This window comes from Pan troglodytes, chromosome 1, assembly GCF_028858775.2.
Source record: "Pan troglodytes isolate AG18354 chromosome 1, NHGRI_mPanTro3-v2.0_pri, whole genome shotgun sequence".
NCBI classification, from domain to species: domain Eukaryota; kingdom Metazoa; phylum Chordata; class Mammalia; order Primates; family Hominidae; genus Pan; species Pan troglodytes.
In genome coordinates, this window is record NC_072398.2 from 141439335 (window position 1) to 141465122 (window position 25788).

At 38.4% G+C, this 25788-nt stretch overlaps 1 protein-coding gene across 2 annotated transcripts in view; it reads right to left on the minus strand.

The window, feature by feature from the left end:
* Positions 1-1122: 1122 nt before the first annotated feature.
* LRRC8C (leucine rich repeat containing 8 VRAC subunit C) overlaps positions 1123-25788 on the minus strand; it is a 134800-nt gene continuing 110134 nt past the window's right edge. For both annotated transcript variants that reach the window (XM_016922165.3, XM_063799811.1), the window contains exon 3: positions 1123-8271. In XM_016922165.3, coding sequence (XP_016777654.1) covers positions 5998-8271 — 2274 coding nt within the window. In that variant the 3' untranslated portion in view covers positions 1123-5997. The remainder of the gene's footprint in view (positions 8272-25788) is intronic.

A 25788-nucleotide genomic window follows, 5' to 3' on the forward strand; every position in this document is an offset into this window, starting at 1 on the left:
TATGATATGCCTGATCATATAACTATTTTAATAATTTGTCCCTAAATGTGTTCAAATGTTTAAATGTGAAACCTACAGTATAGTCTGCATTCAAACATCTATGCTCACACAAAATTATGTAGTTAATGAACAGCTTTCACTTTTTTCCTACTTGCAAATTTAGGATGACATTCAAACTTACATTCAGAAATATGTGGGCCTTGTGCTCTGACCGTGTAAATACTCCACTGAGTCTCAAATGAACTTTAATAACTTCCTTTTTATGCATTTACTTCTTCACCCAAACGAAAAGCTTATGTTGCTAGCCAATAATAACTAAACCAATTTAAAATTTTTCAGAGTTTATCTCAATACTCTGTGTAAGTGAAAGGACTAGAAGATGGGACAGTGGAGAATGGCAGTGGGCAGTTTTTTCTGTACGTGCAGATTGCACTGAAATCGCCAGATGTCTCTAATCTATTGCATTCCCTAGCTCGTTTCCAGAATTTCTCCAGAGCTCTCACATGATCTCTTCTAATTTGTGCTACTCACACTTACATAGCCTCTCCCATCACACTCACCACCCTTCCTTATCTCAACAATCCTTCTCCAGAGGGCTGATGATCAGTAAAATAAACACTATTATTAATAAAAATGTGTAAAGGGACTATTTAACTTTGAAAATTACCCATCATTTCTTATGCGTAAGTGGTCATAAAGTTTCCTTGTAGAGGGCTTCCCTAAGCCTGGAGTGAATGTGGTTAATTAGAGGAGGCCTCCTAGCTGTGCAGGATCATGCTGATTCCTTTAAGTAACCACAGTCATTACTATAAGACTATTTACTGAAAGCTGAGCTGGATAGCCACTGTACAATCTGATCTGGCAAATGTACAGAAATTGCACTCCAGATTACATATGAAGGCACTAATTACCCAAATGAAACTCCAGGGGCACCTTAGGTAGATACAGTAGACTGAATTAAGGAAGGAAATAATTAGTCACAATTACAGAAACTAGCTCAACACAAAGTGAAAGAATGCATGCAGCTTATTTCCTGCAGAGAAAAGGGAGCTTTAGTAATAGTTTAAGAAATGCAAACGATAAACATGATTTCTAAAAATGAGTAAGAGAGGGACAAATATCTATTTTAAGTTATAAAAATGACTTTATTTTTCTGTTTCTATGTACTACATATCCAAATAACATTAAGACATTTTATCATGAATTTGCACTATGACAAATCAACTTTCAAGCATTTTCTTGACAGTTTTAGAGGTTTTGCCAGCTTTTGACATACATACAGACAGAGTAAACAAGGGGAAAAAAGAAAACTTAGCACATAAGTCATGGAGTTTGAGCTCCAATAAAAATATTCATTAAAGAGGAAGAATAAGGTGGGGGGTGGAGAGAGGTATTCCGAAGAAAGAAACAAATTTACATCACATTAAAAACCATGCATAGGAACTGTTATCAAACACAGCCAAGAAATTAAGTTTTCCAAATTTATATACCCCCCTTTCAAGGTATTCTGATAAAAAAATTCCTTTGGGCAGGGGGAGATCCTCCTCCACCTTTCAAAAATGAACTTAAGGATGCTACCTTTATCGGTGAGTGACTTTGGGAAGATGGAATGAGTGGATGCTTAGTTTGGATGGCTGGCAGGAAACTTTCAGAAGCATGTCACTGAGGCCTAAATCTTATAAAATCATGGCAGGTCTGGTGAAGACTATCCAAGGTTTCTTGCAATGTTTCTAAGTAGAAAGAAAAGATGAGAAAATTTTCTTGATCTTTTAAGCAGTCTGCTAAGAACCAAGCTGTTTAACTAATTTGTTTTGCTAACTTGAGGTTAGTATGGAATGCTATCCTGAGTTACTAAGAGCTTAATGAAATTTGACTGTTTGAATCACATTATCACATTCAGAATTCATAGGATAATGTTAATTGAATCTTAATTTAGTCTCTAAAAACAAAGTGGAATTATATTCAAATTGACTTTATCTGTTCACTACTAAGTATGCTGACACTTTTCATAATGATGGATTAGGAATCTTTGCTGCTTAAATATATCATTTCTATTGATCAGGTATTTGGTATGAAATTAGATTAGAGGTAAAAGAAACTACTTAAAGAATGAACTTTTCTTATAATAGAAAATAAATAACAGCACAACCCTTCTTGGGGGAAGTGTTAATAAGAGATATAAAGATTTTGTTTTTTCTTTTTTGATATCAGAAATCCTGAAATAGCATACTGTAAGAATTTGGACTTCACTTAACCCAAGTAAATACAAGGAAGATTTTTGTCTAAGACCCTCTCCACAAAGACAACTTGAGAGCCAGGTAACTGGCTACATCTGAACAAAATACTCATAGCAGGTATGTTTTCCAGGTCTTTCTGAAAAAGCAGTACCTACTGCATATGATGCAATGTAAATTGTTGAAACTCCTTGAAAGAGATGGGAAATACAATGGCAGGGGAAGGGGTGGGTGAAGAATAACTTACACTTGAAATAAGAGATTTCACTGTATCAAGAATCTTTATATTAAAAGAGCTGCATTAAAAACAAAAGCAAATCAAACCCAACACATAATGAGAAAATGCAATAATTTCTGAGGTGTGGTCTTCTTTGGTGAGTTCCACTGGGATATATTTATATGCTCTCTTTCAACCAGGCCATCACCAAACAATTGTTTGTTCTGTACTTAACAATTAAAACTGACAAAAAGACTTTTTCATCATGAGCTTCAAGCAGCCATAGGAGTTAAGAACACATATGGTGCTTTTATATTTACACAAGCAATTTCTCATGAGTCCTATAGAGATTGGGGAAATAGAGCTATAATAGTTATTCCTTTTTAGAAAGAGCACTTGTAAAATACAGAAAGTGGTTAGATAAATATCCCTCTATACAGAACTGATCAGTTAAAGAACTTTAGAAAAGCCAGCAGTTCATTACCTGAGTTTCCCAGTTAAGGGCTAACTAGTAATTAAATGTTTTTTTTACTTAAGAAAGTGAACAAAAACTTACAATATTAAAAGGGGCCAGTGTCAGAAAATTTAGACTCAAAATTAAGTTTGAGACTTTAGAAGGTTTATAAAATCTAATAGGAATATCTATGAATTTTCCTTCTTAGTTAAAACATGAAGTCACAGAACTATACTGACTTACTAGATGTTATCAAAACTTAGGTTGGGAGTCAGCCTGCAAAATCACTAAAAAACAAATCAATATTTTTTTGGAATTTTGAGCAAATTTTTACAAGTGATAAAAATGAATTATTAGTGACCTCGGTTATGAACCCATATGAGATTTTTAGTTAACACCAGATAAAGACTTCAGCATAAGCGTGATTTTTAACCTGAAGAGATCCCTTTTGAAGGGTAATATAGAAAATAACTATAAATTTTATCCAGAAAAATAGTGCACCCAGTGTTTTGCCAGCAGTTACCTAAGCTTGCCTTTCGACGAGGTATTTTTGTCATGCTCAACCATGGACAATCAGCCAACAAATTATTTGTTTAAAACAGATAGGGCTATGTTTCTTTCTTTTTTTTTTTTTTTTTGAGACGGAGTCTCGCTCTGTCGCCCAGGCTGGAGTGCAGTGGCGCGATCTCGGCTCACTGCAAGCTCCGCCTCCCGGGTTCACGCCATTCTCCTGCCTCAGCCTCCCGAGTAGCTGGGACTACAGGCGCCCGCTACCACGCCCGGCTAATTTTTTGTATTTTTAGTAGAGACGGGGTTTCACCGTGTTAGCCAGGATGGTCTCGATCTCCTGACCTCGTGATCCGCCCGCCTCGGCCTCCCAAAGTGCTGGGATTACAGGCGTGAGCCACCGCGCCCGGCCAGGGCTATGTTTCTAAATACAACACATTATTCAAACTCAGGATTCCAACACTATTCTGAAATTGAATACTTTATCATACAAGAACTATAACCATGTTATTATTCTGAGCACATTATTTCAATTCCAGGTCTAAATTAATCAGCAAAATCACCATTCTAAAACATTAACATAGAGCAGAAACGTAAAGCACTTTGGTCTGTATAATTAGATTATTAAACAAATCGAAAGAATCTCTTTCCCTAATGCTTCACCTCATGATGTAAAGTTGAAAACACAACTTAGGAACACATTTCTGAGGAGCAATTCCCAACATTTGTTTCTGTATACAACTCAAAGCAGCACTGAGTAAATTCACCCAAAGAGCAATTTTAAAAAACAACATTTTGAAAACCCAAAGCATCTTTCTACTTTCTTTCATTGTTAAGTCACAAAACTTACTAAGATCAGTCTAGAGCTCAGAAAATGGTCAATGTGAATTTGGTACATAAAACAAAGTTCTCATAATTAGTGGTTCTGGTTCTAGGTCAAGGGCACAAATAGTGTATTTCATTTTCCTGTTCTACGTGCTTAATAGTCAGTGAAATATTTTGCCCAAGAGCCCATGCTATGTTGGATTTTAATTACAAAGGTAAATAAAAGCTCTGCTGATGGTCAGGCAAAAATTATTGCTAAGCAACAACCACTTAGCAATTTCTTCACACTTTAACGAACAATTTTAGATGAGATACATATTTTAAGCCAGAGAGCAGATGGAGTTCCCGTGCTTGTAGCACTAGTTCACAGCAAGGGCAGGCTTGAGGGAAATCGATTAATATCCAGTCATCCCTCGGTATCATGGGGAATTGATTCCAGGATGCCCTCGAACACCAAAATCTGAGGATGTTCAAAATCCTTGACATAAAATGGTGCAGAAATTGCATATAACCTATGCACATCCTCCCATATACTTTAAATCATCTCTAGGTAATTTATAATACCTAAAACAATGTAAATCCTATTTAAATAGTTGTTACGCTGTATTGTTTAGGGAATAATGACAAGGAAAAAGTCTGTACATATTCAGTACAGACACAACTTTCTTTTTGAGTATTTTCCATCTACAGTTGGTGGAATCCACAGATGCAGAACCCACAAGTACGGAAGGCTGACTGTATATATAAGTGGATTATTTTTTGTAACAGGCAAAATTTGAATAGATTACCACTGCCACACTGTTCTGAGAAAAGGAGAGGGCCTCACTGGAGCACACCAGCTCTTTAACAGGGTGCTTTAGTAAATTTTTTTCCATCTGATGCAGCTGCATATCAAGATATGAAAGATGATTAAATTACTCAAAAACCAGGCTTCTAATTCTATCATTTTAAAATTTAATTATCTATTAGAATATTAAAATAAATCTAGGTTCTCCAAAGTTGTTCACCAGTAATACATAGCAGTATTGAGATTAAGGTGGGAGGAGCCTTTGTATTTAGGTTTTAAATATTTTTAAAATGTTGGTAAAATGCAAATAAGTTAAATGATAAAGGCCTAATTCAAACATACCAGCTACTAAAGATTATTTTCTTCACTCACAAAAACCTTGCCTAAGGATAACAATAACTGTCAGGTATATGAAATAACACAGTTTAGGGTTTTGTTGGAGGCAGGGGAACATTTAAAATACTCTATGACAATGCACTTATGTGAAGTTCCACTGAATGAAGGTCTTGGCCAATGGAGAAGGCAGCTGGTATTAAAATAATTAGCACAGATTCCTTGATACACACACAATGAAAACAAAAATAAGAACCCTGTACAGGTGTAAACAAGTTAAAAACGGCCTTGGCAAAATATCTTCCCCTATTTAAAAAATGCCAAAAAGCATGCAACTTATAATTCCCTCCTTTCCACAAGAATGAACTAAAAAACAAAAACAAAAAACCAAATGGAACTATCTCTTTCTGTCAGTAGATAATAGATACATTGTGTTTCAAGACAAATAAAACTTCAAAATATTAATATTGAAAAAATACAATTAAATTTTTATTAAAAATACATACTCCTTACGCGATCTTTGTGTACATTTTGTTTTGTGTGAAAAGGAAAAAAAAATAGGAAAGGCATTAAGACTACCTAATTATTTATACTGTATTTGGTAGAAGCGTGTTTCAGTCAAACTTTAACGAAAAATAAGTTATTCTGTTTTCATTTGCTCCCGGACGTCAGAAGGCAGAGTTTCAAACAGAGCATCTTCTACAACTAAACCAGCTCGCTTCAGAGCCCGACAGTCACCCAGTTCAGGAGGGAGGATTTCAAAGTGATTACCTTTTACATCTAAGTAGGAAAGAAATAGCAAATTTCCAATTTTCGGTGAAAGTACAGATAGGCTGTTTTTCCCAATCTTCAGAGTTTTAAGTTTCTTGCAGAAGTAGAGTTCATCTGGAAGGCTTTCCACTTTGTTACATGTGATGGAAAAATACTGTAAACTTTGTAGAACTCCAATTTCAGGGGGGATAAATCGAATGTCATTGTACGATAAGTCCAAGTATCGGATCTTGTTGCATAGGAAGAGGTGGGAAGGCAGCACCTCTATTTTATTGTGACTAAAGGACAGGCGTTCCAGGCTGGTGAGTTTCTTTATATGCTCTGGGATGTAGGTGATGCTGTTATGCCACAGTTTTAGCACTGTCAACTTTCTTAAGTGCTGAAAGCTAACGATTTCTTCTATAGATTTCAGATTGTTTTCCTTCAGGTCCAATTCCTGGAGGCTGAGTAGGCTGAACACAGCATGAGGAATACGCTCCAGGTCACAGTGGACCAGCTCCAGCTCTGTCAGATTGGTCATCTTCTTTAAGTTGTTGAGCATCACCAGCTTGGTGCCATCATTATGTATGCACATCTTCTGGAGATGGCTGGAAACATCAACCACTGCCTGAGGGATTTTGGAAACGTTGCTTTTGATAGAGAGAATTTTAAGGCTTTTGAGATCCCGCAGAGACTCAAGGGTGACATTTCTGGAAATATCATGACTTAGAGAGCCAACTAGGTACAGCTCTTCCAGATTTCGGAGCCCATACATCCAGGGGGGGAGTTCCCTCATGTCATCAAACTTGACGCTCAAGACCTTGAGGTTTTCCTTCAGGAAAGAGAGCGCCGCACTGTGGATTTTGACAGAACACTGGTGCAGAGAGAGCTCTTGAAGATTGTCTAGCTGTGCAATGGTGGCTGGTATCATTACGTTCTTAATGATTTCAAGTTTTAGAGATTGCAACTCTGTGATTTCAAAAACAGTGTCTGGAAGGCCAGAGAGCATGATAAGAGGCAATTCCAGTCGATTATGGGCATTTGTCTGTAGCTTCTGCCTCAGTTTATCAGGAGTCCATTCGTTATTTAAGTTCAGCTGCTTTAATTTGTTTTCACTGACTTCAGACAGGAACACTGCAAATCTCTTGGAATAGAGAGGGTCATACTGATCTATCATATGAAGCATAAAAGCAAAGTCATTTTTCACATCTGGAATATCATCAATTCCAGTCTCCTGACGGACATACTCAAAGGAATATTCCCGTAGAGAACGGTAGAACAGCCAGTATAAGGTATAAAGGCACGTCAATCCATAGATACTAACAAAGCACAGATAGCAAAAGGACAGTTTTGAGAACAAGTGTGCCATGGTATGATTGCAAGAAAAGTTTTTATATCCAGTCATGTCCTGAATGTCCACATTACAGTCCACTGTAAACTGGACCTTGGAAACCAGAGCACTATTATATGCAATGATGATTAGGAATTTGATAACTTTAAGTACAGTCTGGCGAACATACATGGCATATAGAATATCACCTTCTTCCACATGCAGCCTGAACTTCTTCACCTTCTCAAATAAGGCCTTAGCCTGCTCACCTTCCTTTTTATCCAGAGCCCCTGCAGTGGATTTATCAACTACAAACTTCTCAGGAATGGACTTTAAAGACTGAGAGTTGACCAGGCTGCCTTCTGGACCAGATTGGATGGTGTTGGACCTGTTCATGTTGTTCTTCCTGTTGTCCTTTTCTTCTGAGTCCTCCCCAGACACTTCAGATAAAGCCCGTGTGGTCCAAGGAGAGTCAAAACACTTCCCCAGAATGGAGATGAAATGTTCTATTTTGGAGCTGGAGCCAGGGAATTTGAACCAAAAGTTACTGCAGAGCATAAAGACCAGGGTATGGATGAGGACAAGGTAAGGGAAATACTTGGCATACCAGTGGAGGGCTCGCTCATAACACATCTGATTTATAAAGCTGTACTGCTGAAGGTCCAAATCTGTCTTCAGGCCTTTCATTTCCACAGTGATGGGGTTAGCAGGAGATGGTTTAGGTGGAGGCAGTGGAGTGGTACTGGCAACTGCTTGAGAGACATTCGAAAGGGAAGAGTGGTTCTGAGCAGGCTGCACTCTTTTCGGAAGGCAGATTATCTTGTCTTGCATGACCTGAAACACGGAAATAATATTTTCAAATTATATTACTCAAAGAGCTTTCATAATGTCATTACTGCAAAGAAAGCAGCAGTAACATCCAATAAATGTCCATTTCCTCTGCCTGGAGAATACAACGTTCAATTCCAGCATCAAGATTTTATTCTTAGCTCATATATTGGAAAAATGAAATATCTGACTTTGTTCATCATGTCTAAGTTATGACATAAAACAGTGGTTTTTCAGGTCATAGAACAACTCACAAGAAAATAAATATTTAGGGAACATTCATGTATTTTTAAAAAATTAGCAGCCAGGCGCAGTGGCTCACAACTGTAATCCAAGCACTTTGGGAGGCCAAGCCGGGTGGATCACCTGAGGTCAGGAGTTTGAAACCAGCCTGGCCAACATGGAGAAACCCTGTCTCTACTAAAAATACGAAAATTAGCTGGACATGGTGGTAGGCACCTGTAATTCCAGGTACTTGGGAGGCTGAGGCAGGAGAATTGCTTGAACCCAGGAGGTGGAGGTTGCAGTGAGCCGAGATCGTGCCATTGCACTCCAACATGGGCGACAAGAACAAAATTTTGTCTCAAAAAAAAAAATTATCAATTCTCTCACTGGATTCTGGGAGAATCAGTCATCAGTCTGGGAAGTATATCATCTTCTCAGACTCAATCTTGAGTTAGATGTCCTCAAAGATTGTATCAGTCTGTGTATGAGAAGCAGAAACATAAGAAGGAGGAACTATGAAAGGAATTCCTGTCTTGTTTTCCCCTTCTTTTTCTACACATATTCTAGACTGTATGTATAGATCAATATGAATGAATTTAATGGAAATTTTGCTAAGCTTTTATAAAAACTCTTCCTTCAGAGAGAGATAAAAAAAATACAGAAGTGTTCAACAGTAAAATAATGGTTTAGATTTGCTAGCGTTACACACAAAATATTACATTGAGAACCACCATCCTTCTACCAACGTTTCAGTTTGTTGAAAAGAATATTAAGCTGTAAGAATGTCCAGCAGACTCAAAAAATTGCAATTTGGGAAAGAGAGAATGAATGCACCCTTTTTGAAGATAAGGTAGGATGTGACAGAATACACATTGAATCAACCTAGACGAATCGTCTTCAGGAGGAGGCCTATGTTAGTAGAACTCTATGAACAAAAAGTTGACATTTCAAAGGAAGAATAACCAAAGAGTATTCAGCAATGACATGTGGAATTAATAACGCAGGGAAAGTCTATTTGTACCTTAAAATGTCAAATGGCCGAAAATCCACAATGTTTAGTGATTCTGCACCAGCAGTGGTTAGTGATTTTGCAACATCAAAGTCCTTTACCTTGATTATAGGCATAGAAACTGAACCCGTTGTAAAGTGGTCTGCCATAGCATAGTAAGGTGACCACGAGCTGGTGACAAGGGAACTAGCAGCCTACCATATAGAAGCATGAGGCTGATGACAGAGTGAAGCACCCAACACTTAGTAAAGTGTCTGGTACATGGAAGACCACCAGTGTGTATTTTCTGAGAAAGGGAGTGAATCCAAAATTGCCAATAGTCCTTCTAGTTCAGGGTTGTATCAGTCTGGGTGTGCAGGACACCTCTTCTAGGGATGAAGATGAAGATGGTGATTATAGTGATGACAGCAGCAAACTTCTGTTGTGCTTAATATGCAGCTGACCGTCTTTTCATAAAGTCATGGGCATTAATTCTATTAATTGCCATCTTAATCGGATGACATCAAGTACTCTTATTATTTCCATTTTATAGATGAGGAGACTGAGGCATGGACTCAGGTTAAGTAACTTGCCTAATGTCATCTAGCTCAGAATCACTTAGACCCAGAGCCCATATTTGTATTTTCCTGAATGTCTAGGATTAAGCCAGAGGGATCCCAATTTGACTTTATCTTAACAAATTATTTTGCACAAACAAGTCACATTTTACAGAAAAGGCTTACTGCTTGCCATGTCCTATGCAGATAACAAGAAATGAGGCTGCGGGAAGAGAGGAGGTTTCACCACAAGATTTATAAAGTTCTGTCTTGGGAAGATAAAGCAGGGGGGCAACTATTTACTATTTAAATCAAAAGAATGCAGGTAAGAACAACAAATGTGATTGCATTTAGAGGATTTGGTGGCTACTGAGATGTGAGAATTCAGCAGTGGTCTTCAAACATTTCTATTACTTAGAGGAAAATGTTGAGTATGCCTACCCACTATATTTATGTCTTCCTATAGGTACTGCATATCCACATCAATCAATATGTCAAATAATCAAAAAGCTAACTTATTTCATGTTTAAAATAAATATAAAGAAAATTTTCACTTTTATTTCACATCTCAATGGAGCATTCATCATATTTCTCGGGATTCAAGCACCATACTTTGGAAACCCCTGGAATAAAAAACAAACAAACAAAACCACCAGGAGAAAGCCTAGACAAATACTAGACTATCTTGAAGAAACATAAAAGAGAAGGGCTTGGGATCATGTTCCAGATGCTTTCCTGTTCATGATCTCATTTAATGCTCCAACAACTTGGGAAGTAGGCAGAGGGAGGGGGCCAGAGATCAGCAGGGAAAAGCAATGTGCTTCCTTGAGCACATTCTTCAAGACTGACACCCTTGAACTATTGTTAATATGATATTGTTAATGATATGATGAAAATACAGCCGGGTGCCGTGACTCACGCCTGTAATCCCAGCATTTTGGGAGGCCGAGGCGGGCGGATCACGAGGTCAGGAGATCGAGACCATCTTGGCTAACACGGTGAAACCCCGTCTCTACTAAAAACACAAAAAATTAGCCGGGCGCGGTGGCGGGCGCCTGTAGTCCCAACTACTGGGGAGGCTGAGGCAGGAAAATGGCGTGAACCCGGGAGGCGGAGCTTGCAGTGAGCCGAGATCGCGCCACTGCACTACAGCCTGGGCGACAGAGCGAGACTCTGTCTCAAACAAAAAACAACAACAACAAAAAAAAAACACACACAAAAAAACAAAAAAAACACAGAGGAATCAGGTAAAAGCAAGATTAAATAGAAGGTAAAAAGGGAGGCATCTTCTTAAGGTGCTAAGTCCCTGCAAAGCAACCAAGTGGGCCCCATTTCTGTACCCCTGCCTGAACCCTCCCCCGGGCTTGCTCCTAATGAAAGAAGATGGTGGACTTAAGGAACTTGGCTGCTGTACAGGATTTTAGGTTATGCACTGTACCAGGGTGCCCAGGTGAAGGGCAAGTGTAGGCTGAAATCTAGCTTGTGTACCTCTCACTCAGCTGTGTGCACTTGGGGTTATGTCCACACAGTGCAACTGCGTTTTTATATTTTGCACAAAAATGTCTAATTAGCTGGAATCTGCCATGCTGGAGAAGTAGGTCACATTCTCTCCATTCTACAGAAGAAGAAACTGACCAAGGTTCAGAAAACTTCAGTGACCTGCACAAGTTCACGCAGCTAGGAAATGGCAGAACAGGAATTTAAACCTGTCTTTTCTTTCCAGCCTAGTGTTCTTCCACCACTCCCCACATTCTTCTCATTTCACCTAGCTTCCGCTAGGATGGCTTTGTAGAGAACAGCCCAGCGTAGGAGGCTTAAACCACAGGCAATCTCCAGAAGTTCTGTTCACTCTTTTGACTTCATATTTCCCTTTCATTCCTTCATGAAGATATTTTTTGAAGTGTGCCTACTCAAATCTCAGGAGAATAAAGACAGTAATCTATTTTCCAAAAGCTGTTAATCACCCAGAAATGAGCGCTGAGTAGAAAAAAAAAATACTGGAATCTAGTTACTAAGAACAGTAGCATCTCATGTTGCTGAGGGAACACATCACAAGAAGACTCCTGCAGAGAGGCAGCTCTGAGTAGAATTCCAAAAGAATGTGAGGGCTGGCTGTCAAATCCAGGACTACAAAAATAAATAGCCAGGTTAGGAGGTCCAACAGTAAACAGTATGAAGATTTAAACAGTGCAATAGCTATAAGAGGAAGTTACCCTCCATGTTAAATAGAAACTGTATTTCTGAACACTGCAATGTGGGGAAGAACTGGGAAAAGGATCAGTATTTTCAAAGAGAAAAATAAGAACAAAAATAAGGCAGGCAGCTTCTTCTTCTTTGTCTTCTTCTTTGTCATCTTCTTCTTCTTCATCTTCTTCTTCTTCAAAAGGTTAAACAGTGTTTTTGCCGTATCTTTGTAACAGCAGCCTGTGAGAATTAGGAAATTTTTGTTTTATCTGTCCTATCCTTTTGAGAAGTCTGCCTAATCAGACCTATACTTCACGTTTCTTTTTCTTTACCCAGTAATTTAAAGATCAGGGTGCAAAACAAGCCTTAAAGAAAGGCTGCAAAACAAATCTCAAAAGAATAGTTGTAGGGTTCCAGGCTGTTGGTACAGGACTAAGACAGAGTGCTTGGAGTAGGGGCAGGGAGAAAGTGCCCAACCGCATCCCCTTCTACAAAGCCTTGAGGTTCAGTGCATCACCAGCAGCTCATCCACACACATTATCACATGGAGCAATTCCACCATTTTCTTTCAAGGACAACTCTCAGCTGCCTTTGGAGGAAAAAGGCTTGAGAATGGAGTTACGTGGTGTCTTTATGTAGGAAGAGGGAGAGAAAAAGGGGGAAGAAACTGGGGGGAGAAGTGAAGAAAAAAATCAAAATGAACAGGAGAACCTCATCCAAAATGCATAAAAGTGAGAAAAGTTAATATTCTAAAAGCTGCTATAAGAATTCTGAGAATTCTTAGAATGAAATCATTTATGGAAAGGAAAATGTCTAAGTGAAGGAGGAGGAGAGGGACACAGAAGAATGAGACACTGAGAGCAAGGGTCAGATTAAGCCAAGGTACAAAGAGACAGCTAAACTGCCTACTTTACATTGGAGTGAACAGGCTTGGAAGTAGGAGGAGGTGAATCAGGAGAGCACGGACAGGTTAGAAGGGAAGAAGAAAATTAGGTCAAGCCATACAGCAGGTGGCTGGAGTATATGCTCATTATTTCTATTTTGAGATACAAATACCTTTCAATCTTTCTCAAATCTTTAGTAAAATCTGCTACACACACACACACACACTCACACACACACACACCAGCCACACCTTTTATGAATGCATTTTGTAGAAATCACAGCAAATTTCATGCTGGGATCAAAGCTGTACAGAGTTTACCTGGGCTGGGTAAAAATCTGTCATCTAAAGATTTCCATGGAAGCAGAAACTGGGACCATGGGAACCTAATCCTTCCAGGAACCTGCTGGGGGCATTAGAGTGGGGTGTGACCCAATATCCTCTGGATCTGTTTTTTTTTTTTTTAGATGGAGTCTTGCTCTGTCATCCAGGCTGGAGTGCAGTGGCGCGATCTCAGCTCACTGCAACCTCCGCCTCCCGGGTTCAAGTGATTCTTCTGCCTCAGCCTCCCAAGTAGCTGGGACTACAGGTGTGTGCCACCACACCCGACTAATTTTTGTATTTTTAGTAGAGATGCGGTTTCACTATATTGGCCAGGCTGGTCTTGAACTCCTGACCTCATGATCCACCCGCCTCGGCCTCCCAAAGTGCTGGGATTACAGGCATGAGCCACAGCGCCTGGCCTATCCTCTGGATCTTTAGGAACGACTGACATCCAGGAGTATAAAATACTCCTCAAGGCTTCCCAATTAAAGTCCTTGGAGAAAAAAATGTACACATAAACTTGTTCCACGACTGTGATAATATCTATGCAGTACTTATGGAAAAGAAACCCAAGGGTTGCAATAATTGGTTAAATGGATTCACTAAAATTTGGATTCTTCAATTCTGATCTGCAAATCATCATGTTGAGAAAACACAACAGCTATTTTTGAAAAGATAAAAGAGGATCTTGAAGATCCTTCCTCAATTCTAAGGTCAATGAAATAAGCTGAATTTCTTGCTTTTGCTTTCTATGGGGGAGGGGAAGGGTTTCAAGGGAAGCATAGGCCAAAATTCAAGCTTCCTTAAAAAAGAAACAACCCATCCAAACCTGCCTGAAAATGCTGTTCGAATCTAGGAAGAGAAATCAAATGTTTTAAATTGTAACAATCAGATTTAGAGATGCACTGTAAGTGGAGTATGTGCATGCTCTATTGCATACTGAAATACCTTGAATGGTCAATGTGAAATTCGGGCCTTTTAATAGAAATTTTCACTGTTTTAAGTCATAATATTTATGGCTACATTTTTGTATGATGTATGTTATTTAAGTCTTAGTCCTTTGTTAGAATCATTAAGACACATCAGGATGACACTTATTTAGGCAGTTGCCAGAAAAGTATGGAAGTGAAAAGCAGAACCCACCTGTGATAACTAGTTGAAAAGGTACCACATTTGCATGAATGAGACACCAAGGGGCTGAGGTTAAAACAAAATAAAACCACTTAGCTTCAGAGAAACTGCCTGAAATAACAAAGAACATATAAACAAAGGCAGCTTATCTATTACATGCCAGACATGTAGAACATAAATGCTGAATTCTGAGTGTGCCTCAGGAAAAGTCATTCTGCAGTAGTATCTACTATATGTCAGTTGTTATGTTTGGGATACCAACAAGAACAAAAAGCCCTTCAAAGTCAAGCACAGGAGTGAGACATATAAATCAGTAATTAGTGTGATAAGTGCTCAAATTTGTGCTTGTCTTTCACGATAAACTTTATCATCAGATTACGTAGATACAGGAAAAACAACCCTAGTAGTATTTTTATTGGGATCACTTTATAAGTTAAGAACTGACATGATGTTGATTCTTCCTCCTTATGGTGTGTGTTTTCACTTGTTTGCATCTAATTTTGTGCCTTTCAAGAGTGTTTTACAGTTTTCTCACATAGATTTTGTGCATTATTAAGTTATGTCTGTCTATGTATTTTATTTTTTTGCTACCATAAATCTGTCTTTTAAAAAAACCATTTATTTATTTATTTTTGAGACAGGGTCTTGCTCTGTTGCCAGGCTGGGGTGCAGTGGCGTGATCTTGGCTCACTGCAACCTCCACCTCCCGGGTTAAAGAATTTTCCAGCCTCAGCCTCCTGAGTGGCTGGGACCACGGGCCTGCACCACCATGCCTGGCTAATTTTTGTATTTTTTTGTAGAGATGGGGTTTTACCATGTTGCCCAGGCTGGTCTCGAACTCCTGTGTTCAAAACGATCCGCCCACCTCAGTCTCCCAAAGTGCTGGGATTACAGGCGTGAGCCACTGCACCCGGCCAAAACATTTATTTATTTATTTTATTTTATTTTATTTTTGGTTAATCCCTAAATTTCTTTATTATTATTATTATACTTTAAGTTTTAGGGTACATGTGCACAATGTGCAGGTTAGTTACATATGTATACATGTGCCATGCTGGTGCGCTGCACCCAGTAACTCGTCATCTAGTATTAGGTATATCTCTCAATGCTATCCCTCCCCCCTCCCCCGACCCCACAACAGTCCCCAGAGTGTGATGTTCCCCTTCCTGTGTCCATGTGTTCTCATTGTTCAATTCCCACCTATGAGTGAGAATATGCGGTGTTTGGTTTTTTGTTCTTGTGATAGCTTACTGAGAATGATGATTTCCAATTTCATCCATGTCCCTATAAAGGACATGAACTCATCATTTTTTCATGGCTGCATAGTATTCCATGGTGTGTATGTGCCACATTTTCTTAATCCAGTCTATCATTGTTGGACATTTGGGTTGGTTCCAAGTCTTTGCTATTGTGAATAGTGCCACAATAAACATACGTGTGCATGTGTCTTTATAGCAGCATGATTTATAGTCCTTTGGGTATATACCCAGTAATGGGATGGTTGGGTCAAATGGTATTTCTAGTTCTAGATCCTTGAGGAATCGCCACACTGACTACCACAATGGTTGAACTAGTTTACAGTCCCACCAACAGCGTAAAAGTGTTCCTGTTTCTCCACATCCTCTCCAGTACCTGTTGTTTCCTGACTTTTTAATGATCGCCATTCTAACTGGTGTGAGATGGTATCTCATTGTGGTTTTGATTTGCATTTCTCTGATGGCCAGTGATGGTGAGCATTTTTTCATGTGCAAAACATTTATTTTTAACACAGAAGGTAGAGTCCTCCCTTTCCCTTTTCCTATCCCCATTGCCATTCCTTCGTGAGCCTTGATAAGTTTGGTGTACACCATTCCAGATCTGTATCTGTGCATTTACATGTATATAATACATAAACAAATAAGATCTTACTATATGTATTGTTCCTGCACCTTGAGTTTTTCTCTTTCATGGTATGTCTTGGAGATGTTAATAGATTGGCACCTGGAGATCTACTTCATTCTAAGTGCCATGGAATTACATATTGTGGATGTGCTATAATTTACTGAAGACATTCCCATGATGACATGCATGTAGGGAGTTTTGCTACTAAAAAGTGTGTTAGTCTCAAAAGGTTACATACTATCTGATTTTACATGGCATTCTGAAAAATAGGACAGAGAGATGAGGACATATAACAGATCAGAGGTTAAAGGCTGAGGTTGGGGGGTTCATTGCAAAGGTCAGCACCAGGAATTCTTTGGGGTGTTGAGATTCTTCTGTATCCTGTTTGTGGTGGTGGTTACAAGAACCTGTGCATATTAGAAAACTCAAATATATACCTTGTTTAGATAAAGAGTGTATTCTTGAAGATGGGAGGGCTAAATGCTATCTAATATTAACATTACTCTACCAGCTTTTTTGGGTATTTGTGTTATATTATCTTTTAATCTCTATTTTTACTCTTATAATTTTTTTAGGTTTCTGCCTTTTGAATTTTTAAAAATCCAAACTAATCACCCTTTTCTAAGTGAACTTAATCCATTATTTTGCTCACTCATATTTGGATATTTGGACTTATTTCTAGATTTTTCGTTTTCATTTATACTTTTCTCTTCTCCTTCCTGCCTTCTGCTGCACTGCTTATTTTTTCTCTATCTCCTATTTCCCACCCAACCCCTTCTCAGCTGGTTAGGAAGATAGTGACTGTATTTCTGTTCTTCTAGATGTTATCTATAATTTCTTAAAATGTACAGTTAAAATTTTTAGTATCTCCACACCACTTCCAAGAATATGTTGTAACTACCCACTGAACTATACCAATTTGTTGTTCCCAGAGTTTGTTTTTGCTTTCTTTTGAAACTTTTTTTTTTTACAATCTGTACTTGATTGTGTTTGTTTACATATTTATTAAATTATGAGTCACTAGTTTTCTTAGATCCTATAACTTCTCCCTGGGTTCATTTTCCTTTTGGTTGACGTATACACCTTAATAACTCTTAATAAAAGTCTGTGGATAGGAAACTCATATATCCTGTAAGACTGACAATTCCTATATTGCTTTCATTCTTCAGTAACTATTTGGTAAGTTATACAATTCTGTTTTGATAGTAATTTCCTCTCAGCATTTAAAAATATTATTCCATTTTCCCTGGCCTATATTTTTTCTGATGAGAAGCTTGCTGTCAGTTTGTGCTATTTAGTGCGCAATCTATCTTTAAGGTAGCTTTTAAGATTTTACCTTTAGTCTCAGGATTTTCTGCAAGTTCACTTTAATTTTGAATGTATGTGGATTAATCCTACTGCATATCTGGAGCTAAGGACTTGACTTTCTTTAATTTTGGGAAATTAAAGCAAATATTTCTTCAAATATTGCTCCATCCTTTCTTCCATTTTCTTCTACAACTCCTCTGAGATGTATGTCAGTGTCTCTCAGTCTGTCTTTCATGAGCGTGTGTTTTGATTCCTGTCTTTCTCTGTGCTGGGCTCTGGGTAAACTGAGAACTTGTTTAATTCATTACTTCTTTATGCTACTGAGTACAGTCCAGTTATTCTATCTGTTGATATTTTATAATTCATTGACTTTATTTCCAAGATTTCTAAATTTGTTATATCAGCTCTTAAGTCATATCTACCTACTTTATTGATTGATTGATTGAGATAGGGTCTTGCTGTCTTGCCCAGGCTGGAGTGCAGTAGCATGATCATGGCTCACAGTAGCTTCAAAAATCCTGGGATCAAGTGATCCTCCCACCTCAGCCTGCCATGTAGCTGGGACTACAGGTGTGTGCCACCATGCCTGGCTAATGAAAAAAAATTTTATTTTTTATTTTTTAATTTTTATTTTTTTAGAGATAGGGTCTTGCCATGTTGCCCAGGCTGGTTTTGAACTCCTGGGCTCAAGTGATCCACCTGCCTCGGCCTCCCAAAGTGCAGGGATTACAGGTGTTCACCACGGTACCCGGCCCCTACTTTTTAAATGTTATGTCTTGATCTTTTTAACCACTCTCTTTATATTTATTTTAAATTCATTGTCATCTGGTTAAAACTTAATTTCATCTTGCATGAATCTGTGTTCCAACTGTTAATTTTGTTAATAGTCTTTCTTAACATAGTTTTTTTCATGTGTTCTGGGTGGTAGACGCATCCTGAGTAGGTGTATGTTTTCCACTGCTTCTCTTGAGTGTACTTTTGTGGTTTTCTGCACCCAGCCCCCAGCCCCCCAGAGTCCACCAATAGGTCTTATCATGGTATTTTGATGTTCCACTGTGATGTCAGGCCTCACAGAGTCAGTCTGCAAGACAGTGGACAGGCTGACTCAGTTTCTGGTGGACAGGCTGACTCAGTTTCTGGTTGGCAGGCACCTCAGATGCACACTTTCCTCTGAAGTACCGGCTCCAGCATCCAGTTCATCGCTATATTTTTTCAGCTTCTTTTTGGGAGTGAGGACTTTTGGTTTGAAACAGTGACCAGGCTCCAGTCTCTTATCTTGCTTGGTGCATTTATGGTTCTCTTTACTAGCAGGAGCTGAGCTCCTGGCTGCTACTGCTTAGTTTTGGATAAGAGCCCAGCAATTGATTCAGACCCATTCAGCGTTCCATTTGTGCTCCACAGAAATGCTCATCTTGCTTTGGGGTCTGTGTATGCATTTTTGTTATCTTTTTATATCTATCATGACTATACACATTGAACACAGGACTGTTTTGAATTGTAACACCTGTTTTACCATCTTTCGCAGATGTGTGTATCATAATACAAAAATTAGTCGAGACAAATTATTATGAAAAATTGTGTTGCTTGGGTAGTGCCACACAAGGTAAACTTATATGTCAAATTCCCTCCCCACCAAAAAGGCCGAATTTCTTTACACATGTTCCACCAACAGCATATGAAAATACTTTCCTATATCCTCGACAATAAAGTCCACTGTTCTTTTTCTTTCTTTCTTTTTTTTTTGAGATGGAGTCTCACTCTGCCACCCAGGCTGGAGTGGAGTGCAGTGGTGCGATCTTGGCTCACTGCAAGTTCCGCCTCCCAGGTTCACGCCATTCTCCTGCCTCAGTCTCCCAAGTAGCTGGGACTACAGGTGCCCACCACCACGCCCGGCTAATTTTTTGTAGTTTTAGTAGAGACAGGGTTTCACCGTGTTAGCCAGGATGGTCTCAATCTCCTGACCTCGTGATCCGCCTGCCTCGGCCTCCCAAAGTGCTGGGATTACAGGCATGAGCCACCGCGCCTGGCCCCCTTGTTCTTTTTCTATGAACTATAATCCCCAAATTATTTCTCCAGCTTGAACCTGTTTTCTATTTTTATTTTTTATAGAGATGGGTTCTCACTGTATTGCCTAGGCTAGTCTTGAACTCCTGGGCTCAAGTGATCCTCCTGCCTTGGACCCCCAAAATGCTGGGATTACAGGCATGAGCTACCAGCTTGGACTTTAAAACACAGCTATGATTATATTGTTATAGGAAGAGGAAGTAAGAAAATTTGCAGTGTGTGATAAAATAGGTGGTACCATTCCAATATGTTAACTTGTGATCCAGATGTAGTCTTTAGATTGTGTCTTATTCTTTAAAAAGACAGTACTTTAACTTGGTTATGACAGATTTGATCCAAACAGGTAGAGTGGAGCCACAAAAAGGCAAGGGGCCAATATAAGGCAGTTAAGTTTATGCTTCATCCTCCCTCCACCTCATTGATTCAAATATAGGTAGTACCAAAGATTTCTACCCTGAAGTTGATCATCTAGACTTGCCCCCAGTCTGACGGAACAAACCAAGTTTTCCCTGTTGACCTAAGAAGGATATAGCAAAATCACATCCCAAAGATCTGTTCTCCAGGGATTGTTCAGAGATAAGAGCAGGCTATCCTTTACCAACAGAAACATATTGAATACCTACTATCTACTATTAGGTTGGCATAAAAGTAATTGTGGTTTTTGCCATTGAAAGTAATGGCAAAAAACACAATTAGTTTTGTGCCAACGTAATACATGCTAAGCGTCATAGGAAAACCAAAGAGGCATAGCCAGTATTTGCTGTTCTAAAAGCACTTGCAATCTTGCTAGAGGGACATAAACAGCCACATGAAAAATCAAACGAGAGCACAAATATGGCAATATCTACAGTAAGAGCTCAGGCTTGGAGTAAGCAGGGTAGGCTTGGCGGAGTAGAAGGAACTTCATTTGGGACTTGAAGCTACTAGGTTAGAGCCTGTGGTTCCAGAGGCAGGAGCAAAAGGATGCATTTGGGGAGAGAGAGGGAGAAAGACTGAAAAGATGGAGTGTCACTCTTCTTTTCTGAGGTAGACCCATTTCTCCTGGGCAAAGGGATAGAAATAGAAGGGAAAGGAATTAATTTTCATGTCACTAAGTTATCAGTTAATGTACAAACTTGACTAAGCACTTTCCCCAAGATACAAGATGCTAGAGGACAAAGAAAGCACTCGTTGTCCAAACGCATGAGATTGATTCCCCTCATCAGTGATAGAATTAACTCTGAAAATGTAGACTGTGTTTCAAGGCTGAACTATTGAAAATATTTTAAGTACAAAAAATGTTGGTGAGAATGAGAATGAAAAGGAACTGAAAAGGCAGAGTAGATGGCTCTGAAGGAGTGAATATTTAAATGCTTTCATTCTTAGCAAATGTCTTATTCACAACTCTTGCTGTGCACTATGTCGACTATAAGCATATTTGGGGGCAATCGCCACAGGAGCACAGAAATAGACATCTATGAGAACCACACATGCTGCATCACTATCATCAGGACGAACACCGTCCTTGTCTCCAACAGAAATGGAAAAGCAAAACTGCAAGTATGTGGCATCATTTCCTGTTTGCTGTGCACATGCTCTCTTCTTTTCTTCTACTTTTTAAAAAGACTTTTTAAATTTTCTTGGAGCAGCTTTAGGTTCACAGCAAAATTGAAAGGAAGGTACAGAGATTTCCCATATGCTCCCTACCTCCATCCATGTATAGCCCTCCCCATTATCACCAAGCTCAACCACAGTGGTACATTTGTTACAATCGATGAACCTACATTGACACATCACTGTCATCCAAAGTCTACAGTTACCTTGGGGTTCACTCTTGGTGTTGGATAAAGATTTGGACAAATGTATAACAACATGTATCCATTGTAATATCCTACAGAGTAATTTCACTGCCCTAAAAGTCTTCTGAGCTATACCTACTTATCCCTCCCCTCCTTTGTCCTTTCTAAGCAACAACTGATATTTTACTGTCTGTAGTTTTGCCTTTTCCAGAATATAATACAGTTGGAATCATACAGCATGTATCCTTTTAAGATTAGCTTCTTTCACTTAGCAATGTACATTTAATGTTCCTCCATGTCTTTTCATGGCTTGACCGTTTTTTTTAAAATTTTTTATTTTTAGCACTATATAGCATTCCATTGTTTGGATCATCTCTGTCTCTCTCTCTCTCTCTCTCTCTCTTTTTTAATTTCTTTTTTTTTCCACCTTCGGGACTTGTCTGAATCTCCCTTATTTTTAATGATGATGATGCTTAACATTTATATCATGGCCAGGAAATAACACACTGTACAGGGAGGAAGTTTACACCCATATAGTAAAGTGAGAGAAAAACCAGTCTAAGGCAAACTGCCAAAGTCTAAGGTATTTACAAGAGCAGAGTAAAAGGTCTGTTTTTATTAGTTGCCTATTTCTCCAACAGCAATAGGAAAGGGAAAAAAAAAATCATACCTTGGCACATTTGAGGCATGGAGTGCTTGGGGAAAAAAATCCAAGGGATTGAAGAGATAAGTTCATTAAAACTTAGATTTCTGAACTTACGGATTTTCTCAGTGGTAAAGTATAATGGTACTTTTATACAGGTTTTATTAATACATAATTAAAGGCTAGTATCAAGTGAAACTCCTTGAGTTATGCACCGTGAGAAATGCCTGAGGAACATTAAATGTCACTGATAGAAAGATTAAGCACTAAAAAAGCTACAGCATATCTTAAATCATTATACAGAACAAATAACAGTATAAGGACCAGTAAGCTCTTTAAAGATAGACACGATGCTTAGTTTTCATTGCCTGGCACAAAGTAGGTACGCAATAAATATGAAGTGAACAAATAAAATAAACACTGTCCCCCATATCCCTAAGGAGGAACAAACCACAGCTAAGGCAAGCATATGCATTCATATATTCAGATGCCAGAGAACATCTGGAAATATTTGACCTCTAGCTACCTTCCTCTGACATGAAACAATTCGTTTTGCACACTCTCCTAACTGCCAAGTGATATCAGTCTAGTGATTCCTAAAGCCAGAGTTAAGTGCTAACTCATTTAAGAGACACAAAGAGAGTACCAGATTTGGGACACATGGTCTGTTTATTCCTAGGTAAAAAAGAAACCATCATATCCACATTAGAATCATGTCTACATTTTGAAATTTTGCTTAGTAAATACGATTCTCCTATCACTGTAAATATTGACATACTAACTTTTCTGAGGGTGGGAATGACAATACATACCATTAATGTTCATTTTTTTAACCCTTCATTAAACTGAAGGTTTCCAGCCATCAAGGATGCTTTTATTACCTCTATCTTGGTTGTATCCACATTGTTTTTTTCCCCTCTTCTTTTGAAGAAAGCTTCTCTTGGCCAAACAAGGAATTACAAAAAAAATTTTTCAGAAATGAAGGGGGTGGGTGAGATTTGAAGCAGCTTCTTCTCATTCTGCTTCATGGCATTTTTCCATAAGCCATAAAGACCAGTGAATTATTTGATCCATGGCAATTTAAGATCTATGTGGAAAGCATCCATTTCAAAGTAACAACCATGTGAGAAAATTCAATGGATACATAAAAACACAGAACATGTTTTGATTTATAACAGACTATTTGTTTCAGTTGTTTGAAGAATTTGAAATATTTATCTGTAATTATGCTCTTAAAATAATACAGGAAAAACTCTTTTTGAAGCAATGCCCAGGGACTGAAACCTCAGTTCTGTACTCAGCTGACTTACCTCTAGAAACCCTGCAGTTTACTGATAAATCTGTGAGCAGGAGTAGAATAAAAGAAATTGGGAGAGTTCAAAGAGAAACATAAATCATCCAGATTATCTTCGATGTATGAACAGGACAAAGATACAGAATTCTAAATATGGGAAGCATGCAAATAAAACTGTTCTAAAAGGATATTTTTAAATGATTATTTTAGAAATTTACTATAATAATTGGAAAATAATTTGCTATTTATTTTTAGCAAATAAAAATATCTCCCCAAGTGAGATGATATCAACTGCCAGGTTGTGGTCCAATCTACATGAAGGAATAGATAGTGTCATCCTTAAAAGATAATATCCATAATTTGTTATGGCATCATAGAAGGCTTGCAGTTAAAGCAAGAGTCATGGCACTTGTTAGTCATTTATGTGTGCTGGATGGCAAGTGATTTTTTTTTCAATCATTATTATAATTTTTAGAAGTTAAGATTATTTGGATTCCATAAATATTAATTTGGATAAGACAGGTTCCACACATTTCAGACAAACAGGTCTTTTACCTATAGAGGGAGAATTTCATCTATGCACTTTTCCGTTTTTCTGAATCATCCAGATAATGGCTGATCTCTGGGGAGAAAAGACTCTTCTTTGCTCCTCCTTACTTCTTTCTAGGCGAAAGAGGGCTTGATAGAGATGGTGACCTTTAAGGAAAAGTACTGAACCCTGGTGTCACAAGGGGTTGTTTCTACCTTGGGACCAGTCTGTTTTGACTCTCTCTTTAGAGCTTCTAAAGGGAGTCATCATTTGGAAGTCTCCCTTTTTCCTTAAAACTGATGTGACACAACAGGTTTGAAGCTGCCTCTCTCTGGGAAGTTGATGGTAGCCTAGGAGGGCCTGAAGAGGATTGTTCAGATGACCTTTAGGAAGAATCAATAATAAATCAATATCTCTCTCCCCTCTCTCTTCCTCCCTCTTCTCTCTTCCCCTTCCCCTCTCCCCTCTGTCTGTTCTTTACTCAGATTACCTTTCTTTGACCTGAGCACAGCAGAGATTAAGGTGTAGAAAAAGAAGCTAAGGAGTTTTTTTCAGAACTCCCTACCACACCCCCACTTTTTTTGCAGGTACGTAGATTTTTCAGAGCTTAGGCAAAGAAAGTGCTTGAGACTTATCTGAAGTGTGGCCTAGCTCACCAGGAAACTGATAATGTGGTTTAGGGCCAGAGCCTTAGCTTTAATTAAATGTTCTTCTGCCTGATCTTGTCCACTATGTCTGTATAGCTCCTGCAAAGTCTTCCGGGAGACAGACGTAGGTAGCTATCAGAATTAGGGCATTTGGTCCTGGATTCAAGACCTCTCTCAATCTCTGTTTGTCAAGGCTCAACTAATCACACTTATGACTATATGAAGATGCCCCAAATGAAGAGAAGGCAGTTTTTTGTTTTGTTTTTCAATTGGGGAGGATCAGAGTAATTGCCCAGAGAAGACATTTTGAGGTCTACAGTTTCTAAAGAGACTAAAAACAATACATTTCTATTTTATCACCATTTTTTTCACAATAAAACTGTAAAATGGAAGTGATGCCTATCCTGCTCATTTTATAAAACTGGGCCTCAGAAAAGCCATGTGTTTCACCTAAACTCATACTAAGAGCATATGAGAGAGCCCATGTTTTCTGTTTGAAGTTTTGGGGAAAGATTTTGTTTTTTCTCTTTAAATTAACTTGATCTAGCTGAAATTATTATTTTTTTTAAATCCAGGTTTTCTATTTCCAGTGAGCATATAAGGTTTCTTACAAGGTAAAATGATGAGATAGTTGATGGCCTATTTATTAGACAAAAGATCTTTGCAGAATTCTAAAAATATAAAATTAAGTGACGACTAACTGATATAATCATGCATACAAGTGTTCTACAAGTGAATATCACTACAACACTGTCTCAGCTTGCATTAAGCATTTTCTGAGTCCAATATCTATCACCTATAACATTTAACATCAACATCCTAAACAGTAAGTTAACATATTGAACTTAAGGTCACATAGCCCCAGCTTGGATATCAGTGCAAAGAATCTCACCAGCTTTTAAGAACTAAAATAACTTGAGTAGGGAGATGCCAATTCTATTTTAAGATAGCTGACCCTATTACTGCCAGTAGTTCAAACACTTCTTAGGAAACTTAACATTTTGAACTTGTCATTACATGATGAAAAATGTCACTATGTATGTTCAAAAGCCTTTATATAGGGCCGGGCGCGGTGGTTCATGCCTGT